This window comes from Paramormyrops kingsleyae, chromosome 22, assembly GCF_048594095.1.
Source record: "Paramormyrops kingsleyae isolate MSU_618 chromosome 22, PKINGS_0.4, whole genome shotgun sequence".
NCBI lineage: Eukaryota > Metazoa > Chordata > Actinopteri > Osteoglossiformes > Mormyridae > Paramormyrops > Paramormyrops kingsleyae.
The window spans coordinates 11,049,072-11,074,092 of NC_132818.1; the positions used below are offsets into that span (position 1 = coordinate 11,049,072).

Genomic DNA, 25,021 nt, shown 5'->3' on the forward strand with positions numbered 1-25,021 from the left:
GCCATGTGACTCATTTCCTGGCGCGTGCAATTTATATTAGGTCAGCGTTCACGGTTCGACTTATGATATTCAGATGAAGTTCTAGGTCAAACTGGTTTGTTCGACTTTCAAGAAATTCAAGTTCTAGTGAGTTCGAGAACTGAGGTACCACTGTAAGTGTTTAAACATATGATGACATTTTCAAACATTTACATAAGGGATGCATGTATACACCTAAATGATGGGGAAAGATTCTGCAAATTGTTATTATGCAATAAATGAATAAGCATACTTTCAGACCTACATTACAACAAGGACTCACAGCATTCAGGCAAAAACACATGTGTTTGCATTATTTTAAATATTTCAGTAGGTTGCAATTTCAAAACTAAATTATTTAAATAATTATTCATTATTAAAAATTATATTTATTGAATAATTGTTTAGAAATCCCCTCCTTAGATTGCCACCTTATCGTGGTGGAGGGGTTTGCGTGCCTCAGTGACCCTGGGGGCTATGTTGTCGTGGGCAGTAGCCCCTGGTAGGGTCTCCCAAGGCAAAAAGGTCCCAGGGGAGGGGCCAGACAAAGAGCAATCCAAAAGAACCCTATGATAAGGTATTTTAGCAAAGTCTCGTTTCCCTCGCCCGGACTAGGGTCACCGGGGCCCCACCCTGGAGCCAGGCCTGGGGGAGGGGCCCGTTGGCAAGTGCCTGGTGGCCGGGCCGTGGCCCGTGGGGCCCAGCCGGGCATAGCCCGAAAGAGGCACGCGGGGCTGTCCCCAGGTGGGCCCACCATCCGCAAGGGGAATGTCAGGGGTTCGGTGCATTGTGGATCGGGTGGCGGCCAAGGGAGGCCCTGGCGGTCCGATCCCCGGCTGACAAAACTGGCTCTCGGGACATGGAATGTCACCTCTCTGGTGGGGAAGGAGCCTGAGCTTGTGTGTGAGGTTAAGAGATATCGACTAGATATAGTCGGGCTCCTCAACGTATAGCGTGGGTTCTGGAACCAATCTCCTGGAGAGGGGCTGGACGCTCTTTTCTTCTGTAGTTGCAGCAGGTGAGCGAAGCCGGGCTGGAGTGGGGCTACTGGTGGCCCCACAGCTGGGTGCATTAACAACGGAGTTTACCCCGGTAAACGAGAGGACTGTCTCCCTGCGCCTTCGGGTCGGGGATAGTTCTCTGACTGTCATCTGCCCTTATGCGCCGATTGTCGGTTCAGAGTACCCGGCCTTCTTGGATTCCCTTAGTGGTATGCTGGTTAGCGTGCCACGAGGGGATTCCATCGTTTTGCTGGGGGACTTCAACGCTCACGTGGGCAATGACAGTGTGACCTGGAGGGGGGTGATTGGGAGGAACAGCCTCCCTGATCTGAACCCAAGTGGTGTTCTCTTATTGGACTTCTGTGCAATGCATGGTTTGTCCATAACGAACACCATGTTCGAGCATAAGGGTGTCCATAAGTGGACATGGTATGAATATGCCCGGGGCTACAGGTCGATGATTGATTTCATAATCGTATCATCTGATCTGCGGCCTTCTGTCTTGGATACTCGGGTAAAGAGAGGGGCAGAGCTGTCAACTGATCACCACCTGGTGATGAGTTAGCTCAGGTGGTGGGGGAGGAAGCCGGTCAGACCTGATAGGCCCAAGCAGATAGTGAGGGTCTGCTGGGAACGTCTGGCAGAGGCTCCTATTCGCCAGAGCTTTAATTCACACCTCCGGCAGAATTCCAACTGCATACTGGGGTTGGGGACATTGAGTCTGAATGGACACTGTTCCGGACCTCCATTGTGGAAGCGGCCGTACGGAGCTGTGGCTGCAGGGTGGTCGGTGCCAGTCGTGGCGGTAACCCCCGTACCCATCCAGAATATCAGGAGGGGGAAGCAGCTCCTGGTTCCTACTATTTATAGTGGGGGGGCGTGGTGCTGTTGACCTCACCTGGGGACATCACCCGGAGGTGGAAGGAATACTTTGAGGACCTCCTCAACCCTGCTTCAGATACATCTACGCACGCTGCCTTTGAGACATCTGAGGGCACAGAGCCCGAGGGTGCTGGGGGGGGGGGCTTGCCCATCACTGGGGCTGAGGTGGCCAGGGTGGTTAAAGAGCTACGTGGTGGCCGGGCCCCAAGGGTGGACGAGATCTGCCCGGAGTACCTGAAGGCTCTGGATGTTGTGGGGCTGTCGTGGCTGACACGCCTTCTCATGGGTGCGTGGAGGTCAGGGACGGTGCCGCTGGATTGGCAGACCGAGGTGGTGGTCCCCTTATTTAAGAGGGGGGACCGGAGGGTCTGTTCCAACTACAGGGGGATCACACTTCTCAGCCTTCCTGGGAAAGTCTATTCCGGGGTACTGGAGAGGAGGGTGAGATCGATAGTCGAATCTCGGATTCAGGAGGAACAATGCGGTTTTAGTCCTGGCCGTGGAACACTGGACCAGCAAGGGTACTGGGAGTTTGCCTAACCAGTCTACATGTGTTTTGTAGATTTGGAAAAGGCTTACGACCGGGTTCCCCAAGGTGCTCTGTGGGGGGTGCTTCAGGAGTATGGGGTCCGGGGTCCACTGTTGTGGGCCATTCAGTCCCTATATGAACGGAGCAGTAGCTTGGTCCGCATTGCCGTTAATAAGTCGGACGTGTTCCCGGTGCGGGTTGGGCTCCACCAGGGCTGCCCTTTGTCATCAGTCCTGTTTATAATATTTATGGACAGGATTTCTAGGTGCAGCCGGGGTGTTGAGGATGTCCAGTTTGGTGGTCTCAGGATTGCCTCGCTGTTTTTTGCAGACGTTTTCGTCCTGTTGGCTTCATCTGCTTGGGATCTCCAGCGTGCTCTGGGGCAGTTCGCAGCCGAGTGCGAAGCGGCAGAGATGAGGATTAGCACCTCCATATCAGAGACCATGGTTCTCAGTCAGAAATGGGTGGATTGCCCTCTTCAGGTCAGGGAAGACGTACTGCCTCAAGTGGAAGAGTTCAAGTATCTCGGGGTCTTGTTCACGAGTGAGGGTAGGCGAGATCGGGAGCTGGATAGACGGATCGGAGCGGTGTCTACAGTTTTGCAGGTGCTTAACCAGTTCATCGTGGCTAAGAAAGAACTGAGCCGAAAAGCAAAGCTCTCGATCTATTGGTCCATCTTTGTCCTAAACTCACCTATGGTCATGAGCTATGGGTAATGACCGAAAGAATGAGATCGCGAATACAGGCGGCCGAAATGAGGTTTCTCCGCAGGGTGTCTGGGCTCTCCCTTAGGGATAGGATGAGAAGTTCGGATATCCGGGAGAGCCTCAGAGTAGAACCGCTGCTTCTTCACGTCGAAAGGGGCCACTTGAGGTGGTTTGGACACCTGGTGCGGATGCCTCCTGGGCGGCTACCCGGAGAGGTTTTCCGTGCATGTCCTACAGGGAGGAGGCCCCGGGGCAGACCCAGGACACGCTGGAGGGATTATATCTCTCGGCTGGCCTGGGAACGCCTCGGTGTCCTCCCCGAGGAGCTGGTTACGGTAGCTGGGGAGAGGGAGGTCTGGGTGCCTCTACTGAAGCTGCTACCCCCGCGACCCGAACCCCAGACAAGCGGTAGGTAATGGATGGATGGATGTTTAGAAATATTATAAATGATATAAATGCTCCTATAATATTATAGAACTGTAGAATTAAAGAAAATGTAAGGGGGAAAATATTTTGCACAAACTTGTTGTCACGCCCACAGGGGCGGGACGCGACGGGTGCAGCTCATCGTCTGCCAGTCAGCTCCCTTCATAAACTGAGCGATCTCAGACGGTCGTTGCGAAGTATTGAGCCTATGTCTCGAAGCCGTACTGAGCGTTTTTCTCGTCTCCTGTCAGCCCCTTTATACCTACTTGGCTTGTCTTCCCTTCGTTCAGTCCTTACCTCCTTATCTTCCCTCCTTAGACCCGATCCCGTCCTTGACCTACCCGTCCTGTTGAGCCCGGCGTCTCCTGTCTTCCCTTCCTCGTGTCCCCCAGTCTCGTGCCCTCATCGTCGGACAGATACTACGGAAAAGACCCCTGGACCTGAACCCGGACTACGACTACTGCGCGCCCCCCTGGTACCACGCCCTCAGCGGATATCCTTCGGGATCCCCGCTGCCTCACCGGCGCTTGCCGTCAGAGTCCCGGCTGGGAAGACACTGCTTCTGGCGAGCCACGACCCACGACATACCTTTGTCGGCTTGTCTCGGTCCTTAATAAAGGCTTTCGTTCCCTGCATTCCTGGATCTCCTTTCCCGTTCTTACCTTCGAGTGACACTTGTCATCACTCAAATGTGCGTAAGTGTACTCTTGAGTATGCATAGATTCTGTTCTTACCTAAGAACAAATCCCAATGTGGACACCAGTGACTGGACCCCTTTGGAACTATATTGCCTCATGTTTCTTTGAAAATTCACATATGAAAGTGTGGAGTTTGGACAACTTTTATAGCTAACACATACTGCTAATTAGAATTCAGCATATGACTTGTTTTATATCTGTGATTCACATGCAATTTTAAAGTCCTTTTCATGTGGTGTGGTGTCATCTAGTGGTAGCAAACTGATTGCTCACATCCCATTCAAATGAACTCAAGCTCACAATCTGAATTTAGTGATGCCAAATGAAGCTTCCTGAACCATCTGATGTACCGTCTGACCCCACTATATGGCGCCCTTGGTTTGCTTTAGGGAATGATTAGAGCCATTTTTTTAAAGAGAGCACCATCTAGTGGGGTCAGAAAATATAGCATATGGTTCAAAGAGCTTCATTTGGTCATTAGCTAAATTACAGGTTCTGTGGACCCAACAATCATCATTAGGCTAAAAATTTAATCCCCAAACAGCATTGTTCTCATTCTTCTGGTTCACCTTCTCAGTACTTTTTATAGTCTAAATTATTCTGTGATTGTAACCCTACCTTTTGTTTAGCAAAAATGTTATATTTATATATTTATTGTCCTCTGTTAAATATTTTTTTCAGATAAAATATATGGAAAGGAGAAAGTGATTAGATGTCATTGCTAACACACTATAGCACACAGTGCACAACAACAAAATGTGTCCTCATATAGCAGGGTGGCAGCTAATTCAGCACCCAGGGAGCAGTGCTTGGGGGCGGTATCTTGCTCAGGGTATCTCAGTGGTACTTTGCTGGTTGGCGATCCAACCCAGCAATCATTCGATTACAAGTGCGTGTCCCTATGTGGGAAAAATAATAGCGTCTGAAAATGTAAAACCAAATAATAAACTGCAAGTGAGGGACAATGTTTGCACTTTTAAAAATGGCTTGATGATATTTGATTACATTTAAATTAAATTATTGATCCCAAAGGAAAACTCTGGCGCATACAGTAGCAAGGTACATAGTACACATAGTGCACACAAGTGAATATAGTGCAAAGTAAAAAGTACACAGTGCACGAAGAGAATCCTAGAAAACAGCATGTTATGGAATATTAATGAAAGAAATATTAAGGAAAAAATATAAATGTTTAGAAAATTATAGCAAGAGTCAATACTATTTATAAATATTTGTATTAATATTCTGCAGTGTCATTGTACATCCATTGTACATTGTAGTAATTGTTGCATTACGTTCTATTAGTAACTGTGTGAAATAAAATCATTAACGCCCAGTTAATTTGACAGCCGGAGGAAGACTTTTCTGTGCGGGGTGGAACGGCGCGTGCGCAGCACTGACTCGGCGTGTATCACTGGCTGTAGCCGGTTCCCTCCGGTCGAATCGCAGCGTCATTTCCGGTGGGGAGGGGTCGGTCTGCGCAGAGGAAGCAGTGGCTGTGAGGCCTATGACAGACAGCCACCGCAATACGACGGGTGTTCGGGAAAACATTTGAGAAACGGGAACGAACTGAGCCTCGTATATTGCTCCGATTTTTGCATGCAGTAGAATTAGGGATGTACGCTTTTATGGAAGGAAACGATTAGTTTCCGTTTTGTTTTATCTGTTTTTATAGTCCAGAAGTTCAGTGTCACCGCGGCAGACCCTTGCAGAACAATATCGATAATTTCGACGATTTGAATTTTAAACGGTCTTCTCAGCTTCGTCATCGTCGTCACTGGCACCGTTAGCACCGACGGTCCTGTCGCTGTGTGTGGAACCGGCCCGTCGTGCCCGGTGTTATGAGGGGCTCCTGCTAAACAGGCCTGCAGTGACGCGCAGATTATGAGGCGCAGTCTTTGGAAGCTGAAGTAGCTGCAGATACTCGTTTGAAGTCCGTGGTCGCGGACATGGTGAGTACAGGCATCTAAAGCTAACAACCTTTACACCAGCAGAATATCCTGTACGAAGGCCTTCACCCTAAAGCAGGTGTCCTCAGTCTGAGGCGTTGACGGGATGTTTCATGCGGTTCGTAATCGAAAATCCGGTAAAAGTGTCTTTTCGTCGAATGCTGCGGTTTCCATTTCTTGCGTACAGGAACCTATAACAAAATGATTTCCATGCCTGGTATCTTCGTGGAAGTGCTTCGGACTTTTCAGCTGTTTGACAGTTTTGGAATATCTCTCTTTGTGTTTGCATGTTAATAAAATGATTTGGTTGAACACACGCATCTTTGCAGTTGCATTCTTAAGTAGCAGTCCAGGTTTAAGGAAATGCAGCTTGTCTGCACAAGTTGTCTGCTGTAAACTGCATGGTTTATGTTTGCAGCATGTCCAGACTCATTCGGGCGCATGCTATGTGACTAAACAACATATTTAGTGACGCAGCAACGGGCCATGCAAGGAATGACCCAAACTTAAAATAGTCCACTGTATAAAAGTTAATATGGATTCCTCTGGGTTGCTGTTTCCGAGAAATATGGAAGATCTCACCAGCATTCTCACAAGTCTTGTAATGTACTGTGTGCCTCGCTCGTATGTCGCCTTGTACAAAAACGTCTCCTAAATAAGCAAATGTAATATCTTTTTGTTCTGTAGCAATTTTAGCATATTTCCTTATTTTAAAAAGCTATGATATTTTCTACATGAGCTACTGTACTCATACGTTGAGAGACCGTTCAGTGTCCCAGATTCAGTATTTCTAGATTAAGTTAAGAATTTGTGTAGGATCGTGCCAAGCGTGATAGATGCTTTAGTTGAGGCACAGCCAGTGATTAATTTTGCAATCTGTAAGTTTTCACTGTCACACATCAGACATGCATCCACCAGGGCTCTAGAAAGTTGTGTACTAAGCAGAGCTGCAGTTCGGGTTAGTGGCAAAACTGCTTAGCAGAGCCTTTTTCATGCTTGGGCTTCTTTCAGAGTGGGATGTAGTCTGAGGCCTAATAATCATCCTTCATGAAGGCCAAAATAAATTGCAGCCAACAGCAGAGATGCAAAATGGCTGTCATCGCACTAATAGTTTCACTTAAACCTGTCAGTTCTGCTTACATCACTCAGTTCCACTTTCACTGCTGTAGATTTTCAGAGCTTGCTGTTTATTTTATTTTTTTAATGTCTGCTAATTTGGAGGGATGACTCCTGTACCACGCTGTAGAAATTCACTACAAAGCAGAATTTGTCAGAGAATGAATCTCTGATATAGCTGTTCTGTAGTGGTTTACAGGGTATGTCAGAAAACTGATGATCTAACGAACCTAGCAAAAGGTTATAAATACGTGTTTTACTACTTGTTTTTGATAATTGTAAGTTACGAGAGAACCTAGGGCTTTGAACGAACATTTATTGGGGCAGTATTACAAAAATGAATGTTAGCGGGGTGTTGCCTGTGTCTTTTGCACTGTCTTCTGTGTCTGGGTCGGATGTTAATTTTAGTGTGTGACTTTTGCTGAGGCTTGGTGGCATATTTGTGTGCGACTCATATCAGCAGAGTGTGTGTGTGTTTTTCACAAGCCATGTGTCTCATCGCCTTCCTCCTTGTGCCCCAGGCATCAGAAGAGGCTTCTCTGCGGGCCTTGGAGAGCCTCATGACTGAATTCTTTCATTGTTGCACCACTAATGAGCGCAAACGGGAGATTGGTAAGTCTGCATTTTGCAAATGTAGATTAATTCAGATTTTTAGATTCACTTTTATTAAAGACTGATATACTTAATGTAGGAATGGAAATATTCTCTGAATGTTGTTTTTGTTATTCTTTCCTTAGTTCTTAGTTGCATAACGTATAACTGTTATTACATTGTCATTCTTTTCTTTTTATGTAGAAGAGCTGCTGAATAATTTTGCTCAGCAAATAGGAGCTTGGAGATACTGTCTGTATTTCCTCTCCAACACACGCAATGAGTATGTTATGATGTACAGTCTGACGGTGTTTGAGGTGAGTACAGTGGTTACACTTATCTGATTCTGCTCCCCTCTGAAGTCTGCATAGTGTACAGTCCTTCCATCAGTGAGACAATATATTGGATTGAGCTGTCATCAAACACTCAGGTCCTTGTACTTGGAAAAATGTTGTTTTGGACCTTTGGGAACAACTGTTCACCCATTTCACATATCGTAAGCTGTACTCTGTTGACATAGCAAAACTCTTTTGCTTCTCTCATTGGATTACAATACTTATAAAAAATTCTGGCCCTTGGGAAAATTCCGAAATTGTTCTTGTAGTTTAATATTTATTATAAAGTTGAAGAACTCAAAAGGACATAATCCTTGCATAATCTTTCAAATATTCTGTATTCTTTAAAGTATCTTTTTTCTCTTTATCAGTAACTTTTGTATTTGTTGCTTAGTATGGAAATTACAGTTTAGTTTCTCAGGATCATTTTCTGTGGCTCCCACAGAACCTGGTCAATAAGATGTGGCTGGGGGTGCCATCCCAAGACCGCATGGAGATCCGGGGCTGCCTGCCAAAGTTGCTGCTCTCGGAGCACAAGGCCCTTCCCTACTTCATACGAAACAAGCTGTGCAAAGTCATCGTGGACATTGGCAGGCAGGACTGGCCGATGTTCTACCACGACTTCTTCACCAATACGCTACAGGTGCCTGTGTTTCGCCATATCTGTTAATGCATCTAGGTCCCTTGATTTGCATGCTGGACCAAGTTTCAAAGGAACTTAAAATGTTAATGTTCATGCTTGATATTTCAGAAAAGTGACAGCTCAAATTCAAACGAATTTCAAATTTCACACAAAAAAAATGCAACACAGGATCCATTCTTTTCAGTATTCTATTAATAGTCACATTCAATGTCATGTTTCTATGGAGCCCCTAAGAGGTCAGAGTGGGAAAATATTTTTTTGAAGTTTTGCATTCCCTCACAATACTTCTGCATAACTAATAATAACTGTATTGTGTCGGTTTAAACATAGAATTATGTTATTAGAATTATTTATTTTTAAACTGAATATAAAGTTAACTTTATTGTGTTGTCATAGTTCAGTAGTGGGATCGCAAAAGTATTGCGAGGGAACGCAAGACTATTTCAAAAAATATTTTCCTACTCTGACCTTTTAGGAGCTCCATAGATAAACAATAAAATGACATCAAACGGTCTAATGCGCTTATAGGCTATAGTGAGTCACTATAGCCTATAAGCGCATTAGACCGTTTGATGTCATTTTATTTGATGTCATTCGATGTTCAAATTTTAAACATCGAATGGATGTTCAAATTTCTGTTAAGTGAGTTCTCGTTCACACACACTACACTTAGAATCTATGAATCACAGTAAAATCTGAAGTGATCATGAGTCAGTGTTTGGTCATCAAGAGCTTCCTTAGGTGTGTGTTCGCTGTGAGTTGGGGCAGGGGTTGCTAATGTGTTTCCTGTAGGCAAGCATTGGGAGACATGTTCAGTTTTGTTACTGTTATGCATTTAACCATATTTTGTGTGTTTATTTGAATGTTTATATTTGTTTAGTTTGTCTGTATTGCCTTTGATTTGCTAATATGCAAAAACCTAAGGAATGGGTTTAGCTGCATGTGTGAATTTGTGGTGAACACCATGTGCAGCTCATCCAGGCCCCTGCGATGGCCCCCCTTGGCTTGGTCTTGCTGAAGACCACGTCAGAGGAGCTGGCGTGTCCACGGGAGGACCTGAGCGTGGCCCGTAAGGAGGAGCTGCGGAAGCTGCTGCTCGAGCAGGTGCCCACTGTGCTGAGCCTGCTCACAGGTGACTCCTGGCGCACAACTGAACCCAGTTCTTCCAGTTCAAACTTAAGGCTGAGCTTTTCCATAACAAGCAATGTGCATATAGAGAAAATATGACTTGCCTATAATACAAATTAAATGCTAAAATACTGGAAAGTAAAAAAAAAAAAAAACTTTTTGTTTGGTCAGAAGACAAAGGGATACTTACTACAAGCTGTTAATTCTGAGCTGCAAACAGACCCAAAGTTAATGAAAGTGTGGAAATAGTTTTGTCTGTTCACTGCTTCCCTCTAAGCCCCAAAACCACAAGAAATACTCACACTAGCTGTAGCTCCTTTGTATGCTTTGGCATGTTAATCTAAATCACATATGTTGGCCTATCAGTGATACTTTGGCAGTGTTGGCCTGTAGAAGCTGCTCTTGATTCTTAATCCAACTTACCTCTAGCATAGGTGACAGTCACCTCTGTCGAGGGAGTGTAGCCACGTATGTGTGTCCATATAAGGAAGCTAGAGGACAAGTCTAAGGCACTGAAAAGTGTCAGCAGAAGATGGTTGGAAAAATGTGGAAGTTTTTGACATCAGATAAATGCGGTTTAAATATTGATAGTGAGAATGCCTTTTAAGAACAAGGGTTGGGTTATGACGCTACAACACTTGAGAAGCATACTTCCTTCCTATAGTCATATTTTTATATGGATAAACAATTGAATGACTTTTTTTTCTATTAATCAGCTGTGTAGTTCAGTTAACCTGTTTGTGTTGGATATTGAGCTATTTAAGCCTATCCCCGAGTCTTCATTTGCTGAGCTGCATCATTGCTCTCCTGCAGGGATTCTGCAGACGATCTGGGACAAGCACAGTGTTATTGCCGCCACGCCACCACCCTCCCCCACGTCAGGAGACACTGGTAGGAGGAGCCAGGGGCTCACTGGCACCACAAATGCTCAAGATGGGTTTTGCTATGCAAGTGATGGGATAACAGGCTGTGCTGTGCTCTCTGCTGCCCCTCTCAGGAGAGCTGCTGGGTAGTTTGCTCCAGGAATCCTACTGCACCAAACAGCTGTCTCAGCCTGTCCCCCGCTTGGACCAGGACAGCCTTCAGCTCTGCTCGCTGGCTCTGGAGTGCCTAGCCCACCTCTTCAGCTGGATCCCCTTGTCTGCTAGCATCACGCCGTCACTGTTGGCCACCATCTTCCACTTTGCTCGTTTTGGCTGCGACTTGCGCCCCAGCACAGATCTCAAGATCAAGTCTGGGCCTGCTGTCTATTCTTCCTCTTCCTCCTCCAACGGGCCGAGCAGCACGTCATCCGCACAGGTCAACGGCAGCTCAGTTCGTGACGTGGACCCAGGGGACCAGGCGAGACTGGGAGTGCTGGCCATGACCTGCGTCAATGAGCTCATGTCCAAGAACTGCGTGCCCCTGGACTTTGAGGAGTACCTGCTGCGCATGTTCCAGCAAACCTTCTTCTTGCTCCAGAAGTTGACACGGGAGAACAATGCCCACACTGTACGGAGCCGCCTGGAGGAGCTCGATGAGAGGTAAGCCCCTCGCCATGGGTATACGTGTGACAGGGACCAGTTCCAGGTGCTGTGTTCCCTGAGGGACCAGTGCAGACGAGCCCCGTCCTGTTAGAGTTGTCGCAGCACCAAGGGTTTGAGGCCGATTTCAGCTAGTGCCTGCATGAGTTAAACCCCCCCCCCCCTCTCCAGTCCTACTCATAATGTCCAAAGGCTGCAACAGGTAGGTACAGCAACACACTGGCCAAGTTCAAGTGTCGGTGTCTCTCCCTACCACTGCTGTGCCTTAGGTGCTGTCAGCTGGAAAAAGCACATTTAAATTCTGCCTCCGGATGGGCCATTGTGAGGTAAGGGTATGGGGGCCGTTCTTTCTTTCAGTAACTGCTGCTTTCAGCCAATGGGACGAGGTTAAAGGGCAGCATGTGAGTTACTTGCTAACAGCACCACACTAACCAGTTCATTGCAGAGAGCTTAAGGATGAGCCCAGATGGCTCTTTAACACTGAACAAAAGCATATGACCCCTGTCGACATGCTCGATTTGTATATATGGATCTGTGTGTTTTGTCAAACTTCTGGGATAGATATCTGTTAGCTCTATATCTCTGTAAATACTGTGGGTTGTGCCTCAGTGACATCTCTGTGCTCCCAGAATCCCTCCCTCTGCCGCGACGCCGTCTCCCAGAATTCCTCCCTCTGCCGCGACGCCGTTCTCCCAGAATCCCTCCCCATGCCGCGACGCACCTCCGTGCTCCCAGAATCCCTCCCTCTGCCGCGACGCACCTTCGTACTCCCAGAATCCCTCCCTCTGCCGCGACGCGCCTCTGTGCTCCCAGAATCCCTCCCTCTGCCGCGACGCGCCTCTGTGCTCCCAGAATCCATCCCTCTGCCGCGCCTCCGTCTCTCAGAATCCCTCCCTCTGCCGGGACGCCGTCTCTCAGAATCCCTCCCTCTGCCGCGGCCCCGTCTCTCAGAGTCCCTCCCTCTGCCGCGGCCCCGTCTCTCAGAGTCCCTCCCTCTGCCGCGGCCCCGTCTCTCAGAGTCCCTCCCTCTGCCGCGGCCCCGTCTCTGAGTCCCTCCCTCTGCCGCGGCCCCGTCTCTCAGAGTCCCTCCCTCTGCCGCGGCCCCGTCTCTGAGTCCCTCCCTCTGCCGCGACGCCGTCTCTCTGAGTCCCTCCCTCTGCCGCGACGCCGTCTCTCTGAGTCCCTCCCTCTGCCGCGACGCCGTCTCTCTGAGTCCCTCCCTCTGCCGCGACGCCGTCTCTCTGAGTCCCTCCCTCTGCCGCGACGCCGTCTCTCTGAGTCCCTCCCTCTGCCGCGACGCCGTCTCTCTGAGTCCCTCCCTCTGCCGCGACGCCGTCTCTCTGAGTCCCTCCCTCTGCCGCGACGCCGTCTCTCTGAGTCCCTCCCTCTGCCGCGACGCCGTCTCTCTGAGTCCCTCTGCCGCGACGCCGTCTCTCTGAGTCCCTCCCTCTGCCGCGACGCCGTCTCTCTGAGTCCCTCCCTCTGCCGCGACGCCGTCTCTCTGAGTCCCTCCCTCTGCCGCGACGCCGTCTCTCTGAGTCCCTCCCTCTGCCGCGACGCCGTCTCTCTGAGTCCCTCCCTCTGCCGCGACGCCGTCTCTCTGAGTCCCTCCCTCTGCCGCGACGCCGTCTCTCTGAGTCCCTCCCTCTGCCGCGACGCCGTCTCTCTGAGTCCCTCCCTCTGCCCCAATGCCATCTCTGCCTTCCCAGAATTTCTCCAGTGGTGGTGGTATTTATTATTGAATGATGTTCATTAGCTGTTTATGAGAATATTGTGACTGTATTTTATTTCAGGGAGGCTAATGTAGGTGAATATGTTTTATGGTGCCATCGCTTTACAGAATAGTTCAAATCCTCCGTAATAGTACAGGGTTTGACACATGGAAGATCCGGATTGTACACTCACTTATGATCACTCTCACACATGCATATTTACTCTGTTACCCAGACAGTCCAAACCTCACACTCCTCCATGGGATATATACGTCATACCAGCTGCTATCACTGGCCCTTGACTGGCCTGTTTTTCTCTGCTGTATTTCAGGTGTTTGGACTCAAGGGTTGCCCGTTCCTTAGGTAATTGTTAAAGGGGTTTTACTTGTATTCAAAGCTATTTTCAGTTTGTTATAATTACAACTGGCTGCTTTTTTGTTTTTCTTTGGTCCTCAGATAAATGTGGATGAGTGCTTGTGTTAAGCAGACTTTGTTCTCCCATCTTCACATATTCTAATTCCCTGATGACCATGTGAGCTGATGTCCTGGCCTTCTCTGCTTTTGTTTTTGTCCCCAGCTATGTGGAGAAGTTCACAGACTTCCTGCGGCTCTTTGTCAGCGTCCACTTGAGGCGGATCGAGTCCAACACCCAGTTCCCAATTGTGGAGTTCCTGGAGTTGCTCTTTAAATACACCTTTCACCAGGTAACCTGCCCGTGACCGCTGATTGTTCTGTGCTTTTTTTTTTAGTGGCTTGGGTGACATTGCTGACTGGAAATGTGTAAAACACGTTCTGTCCTTATGAACATTATCGGTGTTAAGTCGTGGGTGCTGGAGAGATGTGTAAAAAACTGCGGTTTCTTGCCCTAAGGAATGTTATCTGCTCCAATAGTTGTGGGTGCTGGAGATATGTGTAAAATGCTCCCAGATTCCTGTCCTTTTGAACATTATCTGCTCTAATAGTTGTGGGTGCTGGAGAGATGTGTAAAACGCTGCAGGCTCCCTTGCCTTATGAACACCGTCTTGTTCCACGGAGCTTATTTGAGTTTGACTTTGCATTTCAGATAGATATCACATGTCCAAATTAATGTGATCATAATATATCCACAGCCCACACATGAAGGATATTTATCCTGCCTTGATATCTGGACCGTTTTTTTGGATTACCTGACCACGAAGATAAGGAGTAGGCTACCTGACAGAGAGAGCGTGCTGAACAGGTAAATGAGAATACTAGCTAATTCTGTTGGTGTCAAACATACCTTTGCTTTGCTGAACTGAATATGATGCTTAAATGTATTCCAAGTTAATTTTAGATTTGCTGAAAATTGGGGAAGTAACTTTTAACTTCTCTCAGCCATCTTAAATTTTTCTCAGTAAAATATTTTCACTGCTATAGCAGTCTTGTAAGTGTTGGTTGAGTGACTCACTTCCTGTCCCTGTACCACATCCTTTTTAGAGCTAAGCTTGAGTGTGACTCGCTAAAGACCTTTGTTTGCTTCTGTCCTGACACCCACAGTCCAAACTCCTTGCGTCATATCAGTAGTACCATTGACCAAGAAGTGTTTTCATCATCTGCAACCTCTTTCTGTATTTTTTACTCAACAGTTGGCTGCTTTTTTAATTTGTAAATTGCAATAGTTACACCTTATGGCCAAAAGAATGTGTGGACACCAGCTTTACCAGTATCTCATTCCAAAACCAAGCATATTCATATGAAGTTGGTCTACCCTTTGTTGCTGTAATAGCTTTTCTAGGATGACGTTCCATTAGATGTTGGAACATTGCTGGTGTGTTTTGCTACCATTCAGGTTGGATACTGATGTTATGTGATCAGGTTCCTTTCGGAGAGTTTGTGGCTTACCACTTACAACTGAATTTTTCTCCCAGACGTTTTGTCCTTCACAATCACTTGTGGTAGCTCAGCGTAGCTCTAGCAGGGTGCAAATATGTGACATATTGACTTATTGATGTGCTTAAATCGTATTCCCTGGATGGTTCCGTGACCTGTCCACTGCTCCTGTCGCAGACACTTTGTCATTATCATGGTAACTCAAAACTATTTAATGGATCTTTTTCAAATTTTCCATATACTAACCTTGAAACTCAAACGCCTCTTAACTCGACCAATTTGAACATCGAATAGGTCTGTTGAATTTTTTTCGACTTGTACCTCGACTGAAATCTTGGAACTTGATTGTTGCTGCTAAAACCTGCATGAGTCAAGACATGTTCAGCTCTACCAATCCGGGCCTCAAATAGGTCGGTCAAGAAAATTCTAACCGCAACTCAACCAAAAACAAAACAAAATAGACCTGCTAAAACCTTTACAGATTGATATGCGCCTCTGATGGCCCCTAAGAAATTGAGCAGAATTGATCAGCAAACCTAAGAAGAAAGTAGTGACAGTAACTGTAGAACTTAAAAAGGAAATTATTACCTTGAAGGTGGTGCACATGTGTCTACTCTCGCTTTGGAGTATGGGATTGTCATTTATTTTATGTTTATTGCTTTTGTGTGTTTGCTGACTCGTATATTAGTTTCAAATTTATTGTTAATGCTTTTTATCATTAGGTTAAGTTTAAATAGACAATCATTTGGGGCTCTGGAACGGATGAAATTCATATACATTACATCTAGAGGTCGACCGATATGGGTTTTTTAATGGCCGATGCCGATATTTAGGAGTCAGGGTCAGCCGGTGGCCGATATATGCTACTGATTTTTTTTTGCCCGATAATTGGACGTTTTCCCCTCTATTTGCATGGTAAAATATCACACTAATAATAACAAACAATACACAAAATTTCTCAACTTAGCATATATTGAATAGTGACTTTTGTAAATTTAAATATAAACTTAACAAAAACACAATACAACTTGTAAAATATAACAGCATCAGAATCTCTTGTAGTGCACAATATATCAGCAAACTCCTGATTTCTGAGGGAAGGAAAATTTGTAAACAATACGAAAAGGAATGTGCATGTTATCTTAAGTTTTAATCCCACTTCCAGTCCCTGAGTGTTCCTCGCCCCACCCATCCCTCACAGCCATCAGACAGCAATTACTAAAACAGAAGAATAAATGCAAGGTTAACATTTTTATTATAGTGCCTTCATCTTCAATTCGTTATACAATTACAGTATTCCATGCACATTAAAACAATTACACTCTAATACATTTTGAAAGAAAAAAAAAAACACTAGTAACTAGCGGTGTAAATCACAGCTTTCCTCGCGATACGATACAATATCAATTCCTTAAGCCAACGGTTCGATTTTTTTTTTGATACCTCAGAAATTCCCATGATACAATACGATTTATTTCGATACTGGGGATAGTAGTCCAAATGATGAAATTTAAATTGCAAAATAAAGTGCAATAAGGTAAAAATGAAAATTTTGGATGGATGTAGATTAACATGGTGACTAATTTTTATTTTGAATCAAGTCGTCTTCTGATAAATACAAAAGTGTAACAAAAAGTATAAAATTATGTCCATAACCGTCATGACCTGCTCCTATGACCCTCTCGTGTGCTACGCCCCTCATTAACTTCGCGTGCAATCCCGATTGTTCCCAGCTGTTTCTTATTGTTTCGTCTAGTCCTGTGTATTTAAGTCCACGTCAGAGTCTTTCGCCCAGATCTGTCATTGAAGTTTTCCCCGTGTTATGTGCTGTGCTTGCAATAACCCCGCCTGATTCCTCGTTCCCTGCTCGCTCGCCCTACTCTGGGATACAACAAGAACAAGTAAAAAGATAACTGCAAGCAGTGACAATCGGGTCCAAAGCTAATGGAAAGAAGCAATGAAGAGGAAAGAAGTGAATGGCATAAAATTAGAAGTTCACTAATTATTTGTAAATGAAGTACAGACTGTAATTGATGAGCAATGAATTTAAATTGGTAGAAAATATGAAATGCTACTATGAGATGACATCTATCATTTAAACATTACCTTTGGAAATGTTTATCAAGGTACGATAAAGGGAAAAAGGTAGATGAGAAACAGAAGGGAAATGTGGTGACAAGCTGTTGGAGAAATATTGCAATTGCTGCAGTGTACACAGGCTGAAGTAACATTGAAGTTTGATAGATTTCTAAAAGTCAAATGGCAGGAATTTATAAGCAGATTAAAAATATGGACTTAGATGAAGGGAAAGGTGATTAATATTTAAATGTTTAAATAAACAATAAGGAGATGTCAGCTGCATTAACCAAGGTTGTTGTTAGACATATTATGACAGTGGCTAAATTGTAAATGAAATATAGACTGTAACTGATGGCCAATGCATTTAAATAGTCAGAAAATAAGAAATGCTACTATGAGATGATAGCTAACATTTAAACATTATTGTGGAAATGTTTATCAAGGTATGATAAAGGAAAATGGTAGATGAGAAACGGAAGGGAAATGTGGTGACTAGCTGTTGGAGAAAGATTGCAATTACTGCAGTGTACACAGGCTGAAGTAACATTGAAGTTTGATAGATTTCTAAAAGTCAAACGGCAGGAATTTATAAGCAGATTAAAAATATGGACTTTGAAGAAGGGAAAGGTGAATAATATTTAAATGTTTAAATAAACAATAAGGAGATGTCAGCTGCATTAACCAAGGTTGATCTTAGACATATTTTGACAGTGGCTAAATTTGAAATGAAGTACAGACTGTAACTGATGGCCAATGCATTTAAATAGTCAGAAAAAGTAGGAAATGCTTCTATGATAAGATAATACCTGACATTTTGAACATTGACTTTGATATGTTGATTAAGGTACGATAAAGGGAAGAGGGTAGATGAGAAACAGAAGGGACATGTGGTGAGTAGCTGTTGGAAGAAATTGCAATTGTTGCACTGTACACAGCCTGAAGTATCTCTGAACTTTGATACATTTCTAAAAGTGAAATGAAATGAAAATGTCAATAATCTTTGAAGGTTTGATGAAAAATAAAGAAATTTCAGCTGCATTAACTATGAGTATATTTTGACAGTGGCAGAAGCGCCCCCGTTTAACCGAATGTCACCAAAGTTAGATGGTCTATTCATAGTCCAGTGCTAAAGAAGTGAGTCAAATTTTGTGAGAATTCGATGAAGTATGAATGAGGTTTAGCAGACTTAATGAATACGGTATGGAAATAGTGAGGCCAGCAGGTGGAGTTAGCGCTACATTTGATAATTGGTAGTATGCAGTCCCTGGTGTGGCAGTTTGACTACTGCCATTAGCAGAAGTAGCCTTAGTACAACAATATAAGATACAATATGTAACCATTTGCTGAAGTGCCTCAGCCCAAAAGAATTTGTTTTTTGTGTCAGATGGTCTAAGTAGACGGTAGAAATAGGCACCTGCATAACTAATATTTTAAGTCTAGATCATACAAGTTAAGCTTACTTTACAGTACCTCAGTGAACACATGCCGTCTTGTATATTAAAAAAAACAACAGTGGCTTACTGCATTTGTAAAGTATTCTTCTAGACATGAGAAGCCCTGAAAGAATTTAATGCCATTAATGAAATACAGGACGAACTCCACCTGCTGGCTAATGTATAAAAAAAAATCCAAAAAACTGCAATATAAATAGAGCACCATCTCCACCTACTGGCCAATTTAATACAAAAAAGCAAAAAATCTGCAATATATACTGCCTGGCTTATAATTAAATTCTGATAATTTTCTATAAATCAAATAGCATAAAAATGAAAGGAGCTTAAAAATATGGACTGAGGTGAAGGGAAAGTTAATTCCTTGAAAGTATTATGAATGATATTTCAGCTGAATTAGCCAAGGTAGGTATTAGACATACTATGACAGTGGCTGTACCGCTCCAGATTGACTGATCACCACCAAACTTGGAAGATTTGTCTGTAGTCCAGTCATACAGAAGTGAATCAAATTTTGTAAGGATCAGATGAAGCATGCCTGAGATTTAGCTGTTTGAATGAAATGGGAATGGAAATGGTGTGGCCAGCAGGTGGAGTCAGCGCTCCATTTTAGAAATGATATTAAATGCTTTCTGACCTTCTCATTTGTAAATGAAGTCTGATAATGTTGTATAAGGCACATTGGTGAAAAATGAAAGGAAATTAAAAATATGGACTCAGCTGAAGGGAAAGGTAACAATTATTTGAAGGTTTCATGAGGAATAAGGACATTTCAGCTGAATCTGCTAAGGTGGGTCTTACACATATATGGACAGTGGCTGTCACGCCCCCATTTGACCGATCAGCACCAAATTTGGAAGGTCTGTTTGAGGTCCAGTGCTACATTAGTGGGTCAAATTTGGTGATGATCAGACGAAGTCTGCCTCAGATTTAGCTGTTTGATTGAAATGAGCATGGAAATGGTGCAGGTTTGGTGTAGTTGGTGGCCATAGCATACAGGTAGGTCAAGCTATTTTTATAAATTATCTATAAGGACCATGTCATGATTGATCCACTATCAGAATGACCTACTTTGGCTGGACATTGTAGTAGTTATAGCAATATGTTTTTTTATTAAGTTTTTAATAATCACAAGGGAATGCAAATGACTATCATGTAACATTGCATATATCTTGGTTTGGAATGACACACAGAACTTGCAGGACAAAATATTTTTATCAGTAAAATGTGACTGTAACAGAAATAAGAACAATGTAAGTTGAACTGATTTTCCACATTTATACAGACATGTTATATTGCTGTAGCGCCCCCGTTTGACCGATTGGCACATAATTTGGAGGGCCCTTCCACAGTAATGTCCTAAAGTATATATTAAAGTTTGGTGATGATTGGCTGAGGCACGCCTCAGATATAGCTGTCTGATTTAAATGGGTGTGGCGCCAGTATGGTTCGGGTGTGGCTGGTGGCCGTACCTCATGTAAAGTTTATGATTTTTTTAATAATTTTATATATGGACTGTCTCCTGATTTAAATGATAACAGATTTGTGTAGGATTGGTGAAAACCCTAGGAGGCTAACAAAAAGCCCTGTTTTCAGACTTTTACAAAATAGGCAAAAAGGGCAATAGTTATGATGAAGTTCTTTATAACATCAAATTTGCCATGATCTAGTGGATAGGATTAGCAACAATTCTCAATTTAATCTTTAACAGTTCAGGAGAAATAGGCAGAAATGCAAAACTTGTTGCTGTAGCGCCCCCATCTGGCTGATTGCGGTGTCCTTAACAAGGTATGCTAAGTTTTGGGAATCAAATTTGACAACCTGTTTTGGTTGAGATTCGGTATTGTTTAGCCTGTCAAATGGCTGCTTCAATTTGATTGGCTGATGATGACCATGATTTTATGATCAATGACTACTATGATATATGTCTGATCTCAGAATTGGTCATAGTATGTATTTGCCAAATTTTAGTTTGATTGGTCAAGGCAGTCAGGAGATATTGGCAGTTTTTAGTTGTAGCGCCCCCTATTGATGAAATGGGGCCAGCTTTATTTCTTGTCCCCAGAATGGCACTGGGAGGAAGGATTTCAAATTTGGTTATAATCGGCTAAAGCAGGGCCAAGTTATAGCAGTCAGACTGAAACTGGCCAAATTTGGGTGGAGTTTTGGCATGGCTGATGGCCATATGATACAGAAATTTTAGGATTTTTTTTAATAAGTCTTGATCAGCTCAAAGAACTGATTGGTTTGACACCTAATATGTCTGATTTGGACAGACGGGGTAGGACTTGAGGGCAGAAATAGGATTTGCAAATTATGCAAATTAGCAAAAAATCAAAGTAGGCGGAGCTTCATAGTCCAAATGGCAAGTTGGTAGAGCAAAGCTGTCTGTATCAGCAGAAAAAGTAATTTCAATAATAGGACTAATAGGACAGTAGATATGGACTGAAACGCATTGGGGGGCGCTAGAGCGCCCCCATCTGGCTGACAGGCCTGGGTCAGAGAATCTGAGTAGCGGGTAGGAATTGACATCATATTACCAAGTTTGGTTGGTCTAGCTCTTACGGTTTAGGCTGTACATTCAGTTTTACGGCAGGAAAAAAATAATAATAAAGATAACTGCAAGCAGTGACAATCGGGTCCAAAGCTAATGGAAAGAAGCAATGAAGAGGAAAGAAGTGAATGGCATAAAATTAGAAGTTCACTAATTATTGGAAATGAAGTACAGAATAATTGATGGCCAATGCATTTAAATAGTCAGAAAATGGGACATGCTACAACGAAATGATACCTAACATTTAAACATTACTGTAGAAATGTTCATCAATGTTGGATATAGGGAAAAGGATAGATGAGAAACAGAAGGGAAATGTGATGAGTAGCTGTTTGAAACAATTGTAATTGCTGCAGTGTACATCATTGATGATTGATAGATTTCTAAAAGTGAACTGGCAGGAAAATGAAAGCAATTTAATAATATGGACTGAGATGAAGGGAAAGGTGATTAATACTTAAATCTTTAAATGAACAATAAGGAGATTTCAGCTCTATTAACCAAGGTTGGTCTTCGACATATTAGGACAGTGGCTAAATTGGAAATGAAGTACAGACTGTAACTGATGGCCAATACATTTAAATAGTCAGAAAATAGGAAATGCTACTATGAGATGATACGCAACATTTCAACATTACTGTAGAAATGTTTATCAAGGTATGATAAAGGGAAAAAGGTAGATGAGAAACAGAAGGGAAATGTGGTGACTAGCTATTGGAGAAATATTGCAATTGCTGCAGTGTACACAGGCTGAAGTAACATTGAAGTTTGATAGATTTCTAAAAGTGAAATGGCAGGAATATATAAGCAGATTAATAATATGGACTTAGATGAAGGGAAAGGTGATTAATATTTAAATGTTTAAATAAACAATAAGGAGATGTCAGCTGCATTAACCAAGGTTGTTAGACATATTACGACAGTGGCTAAATTGTAAATGAAGTATAGACTGTAACTGATGGCCAATGCATAGAAATCGTCAGAAATAAGGAACATGGTAGATGAGAAAGAACGGACATGTGGTGACCAGCTTTTGGGAAAAATTGAAATTGCTGTAGTGTACATCACTGAAGTTTGATAGATTTCTAAAAGTCAAATGGCAGGAAAATGAAAGTAATTTTATAATATTGACTGAGATGAAGGGAAAGTTGATTAATATTTAAATATTTGATGACAGATAAATAATTTTCAGCTGCATTAACTAAGGTTGATCTTAGACATATTATGACAGTAGCTAAATTGTAAATGAAGTACAGACTGTAACTGATGGCCAATTAATTTAAATAGTCAGAGAATAGGAAATGATACTATGAGATGATGATACGTAACATTTTAACATTACCGTAGAAATGTTCATCAAGGTACGATAAAGGGAAAATGGTAGATGAGAAACAGAAGGGAAATGTGGTGACTAGCTGTTCAAAGAAATGGCAATTGCTGCAGTGTACATCACTGAAGTTTGATAGATTTCTAAAAGGTAAATGCCAGGAATATATAAGCAAATTAAAAACATAGACTTAGATGAAGGGAAAGTTGATTAATATTTTAATGTTTAAATAAACAATAAGGAGATGTCAGCTGCATTAACACAGTTTTAGACATATTTCGACAGTGGCAGTAGCGCCCCCGTTTAACCGAATGTCAGCAAAGTTTGATGGTCTATTCGTAGTCCAGTGCTATAGAAGTCAGTCAAATTTTATGAGAATTAGATGAAGTATGAATGAGATTTAGCAGACTAAACAAATTCGGAATGGAAATAGTGTTGCTAGCAGGTGCAGTTAGCACATTTGATAAATGGTAGCATGCAGTCCCTGGTGTGGCAGCTTGACTACTGCCATTAGCAGAAGCAGCCTTAGTACAACAATATATGATATAATAAAGAACCTTTTGGTGAAGTGCCTCAGCCCAAAAGAATGTGTGGTTTGTGTCAGATGATCTAAGTAGACAGTAAAAATAGGCACCTGCATACCTAATATTTTAAGTCTAGATCATACAAGTTAAGCTTACTTTATAGTACCTCAGTGAACAAATGCTGTCTTGTATATTTAAAAAACAACAGTGGCTTACTACATTTGTAAAGTATTCTTCTAGACATGAGAAGCCCTGAAATAATTTAATGGCATTAATGAAATAGAGGACGAACTCCACCTGCTGGCGAATCTATAAAAAAAAATCTAAAAATGTGCAATATAAATAGAGCACCATCTCCACCTACTGGCCAATTTAATACAAAAAAGCGAAAAGTCTGCAATATATAATGCCTGGCTTATAAATAAAATCTGATAATTTTCTATAAGTCAAATAGCAGAAAAATGAAAGGAGCTTAAAAATATGGACTGAGGTGAAGGGAAAGTTAATTACTTGAAACTATTATGAAGGATATTTCAGCTGAATTACCCAAGGTAGGTATTAGACATACTAGGACAGTGGCTGTACTGCTCCAGATTGACTGATCGCCACCAAACTTGGAAGATCTGTCTGTAGTCCAGACTTACAGAAGTGAATCAAATTTTGGAAGGATCGGATGAAGCATGCCTGAGATTTAGCTGTTTGAATGAAATGGGAATGGAAATGTTGTGGCCAGCAGGTGGAGTCAGCGCTCCATTTTAGAAAAGATATTAAATGCTTTCTGACCTTCTCATTTGTAAATGAAGTCTGATAATGTTGTATAAGGCAAATTGGTGAAAAATTAAAGGAAATTAAAAATATGGACTCAGCTGAAGGGAAAGGTAACAACTATTTGAAGATTTCATGAGGAATAAGGACATTTCAGCTGAATCTGCTAAGGTGGGTCTTACACATATATGGACAGTGGCTGTCACGCCCCCATTTGACCGATCGGCACCAAATTTGCAGGGTCTGTCTGAGGTGCAGTGCTACATTAGTGGGTCAAATTTGGTGATGATCAGATGAAGTATGCCTCTGATTTAGCTGTTTCATTGAAATGATCATGGAAATGCTGTAGGTTCAGTGTGGCTGGTGGCTATACTGTACAGGCAAGTGAAGTTATCTTTATAAATTATACATATGGGCAGTGTCCTGATTTTTCTACTACCAGATTGACCTACTTAGGCTGGACATTGCAGTAGTTACAGTAATATGTTATTAATTAAGTTTTTAAATATGACAAGGGAATGCAAATGACTATCATGGGACATTGCATATTTCTTGATTTGACATGACTCACAGAACTTGCAGGGCAAAAGATTTTAACCAGTAATATGTCACTGGATCAAAAATGAGATAAATGTAAGTTGAGCTGATTTTGCAGTTTATACAGTGATGTTATATTGCTGTAGCGCCCCCGTTTGACTGATCGGCACCAAATTTGGAGGGCCCTTCTCCAGTAATATCCTACATTATATATTTAAGTTTGATGATGATTGGTTGAGGCAGGCCTGAGATATAGCTGTCTGATTGAAATGGGTGTGGCACCACTATGGTTTGGGTGTGGCTGGTGGCCATACCTCATGGAAAGTTTATGATTTTTTTAATAATTTCATATAGGGACTGTCTCCTGATTTAAATGATACCAGATTTGTGTAGGTTTGGTGAAAATCCTAGGAGGATAAGAAAAAGTACTGTTTTAAGACTTTTACAAAATAGGCAAAAATGGCAAGAGATATGATGAAGTTCTTTATAACATTAAATTTGTCATGAGCTAGTGGATAGCTTAAGCAACAATTGTCAATTTTATAATTAACAGTCCAGGAGAAATAGGCAGAAATGTGCTGTAGCGCCCCCATATGGCAGACTGACATGTCCTTTACAGGGTGGGCTCAGGGTCAGAATACAAATGTATAAGCCAAATTTGGTTTGGATTGCTCA

General features: G+C 43.1%; 1 protein-coding gene across 1 annotated transcript in view; it reads left to right on the top strand.

Annotated features, from left to right (window-relative positions):
* The first annotated feature begins 5,703 nt into the window (after positions 1–5,703).
* The window catches only part of xpo6 (exportin 6), a 30,490-nt gene continuing 11,172 nt past the window's right edge, over positions 5,704–25,021 (top strand). The window contains exons 1-9 of the mRNA XM_023798501.2: positions 5,704–6,213; positions 7,848–7,938; positions 8,122–8,234; positions 8,698–8,895; positions 9,868–10,027; positions 10,837–10,914; positions 11,021–11,546; positions 13,836–13,962; positions 14,368–14,477. Of these exons, the coding sequence (XP_023654269.1) occupies positions 6,211–6,213; positions 7,848–7,938; positions 8,122–8,234; positions 8,698–8,895; positions 9,868–10,027; positions 10,837–10,914; positions 11,021–11,546; positions 13,836–13,962; positions 14,368–14,477 (1,406 nt within the window). The 5' untranslated portion in view covers positions 5,704–6,210. The remainder of the gene's footprint in view (positions 6,214–7,847; positions 7,939–8,121; positions 8,235–8,697; positions 8,896–9,867; positions 10,028–10,836; positions 10,915–11,020; positions 11,547–13,835; positions 13,963–14,367; positions 14,478–25,021) is intronic.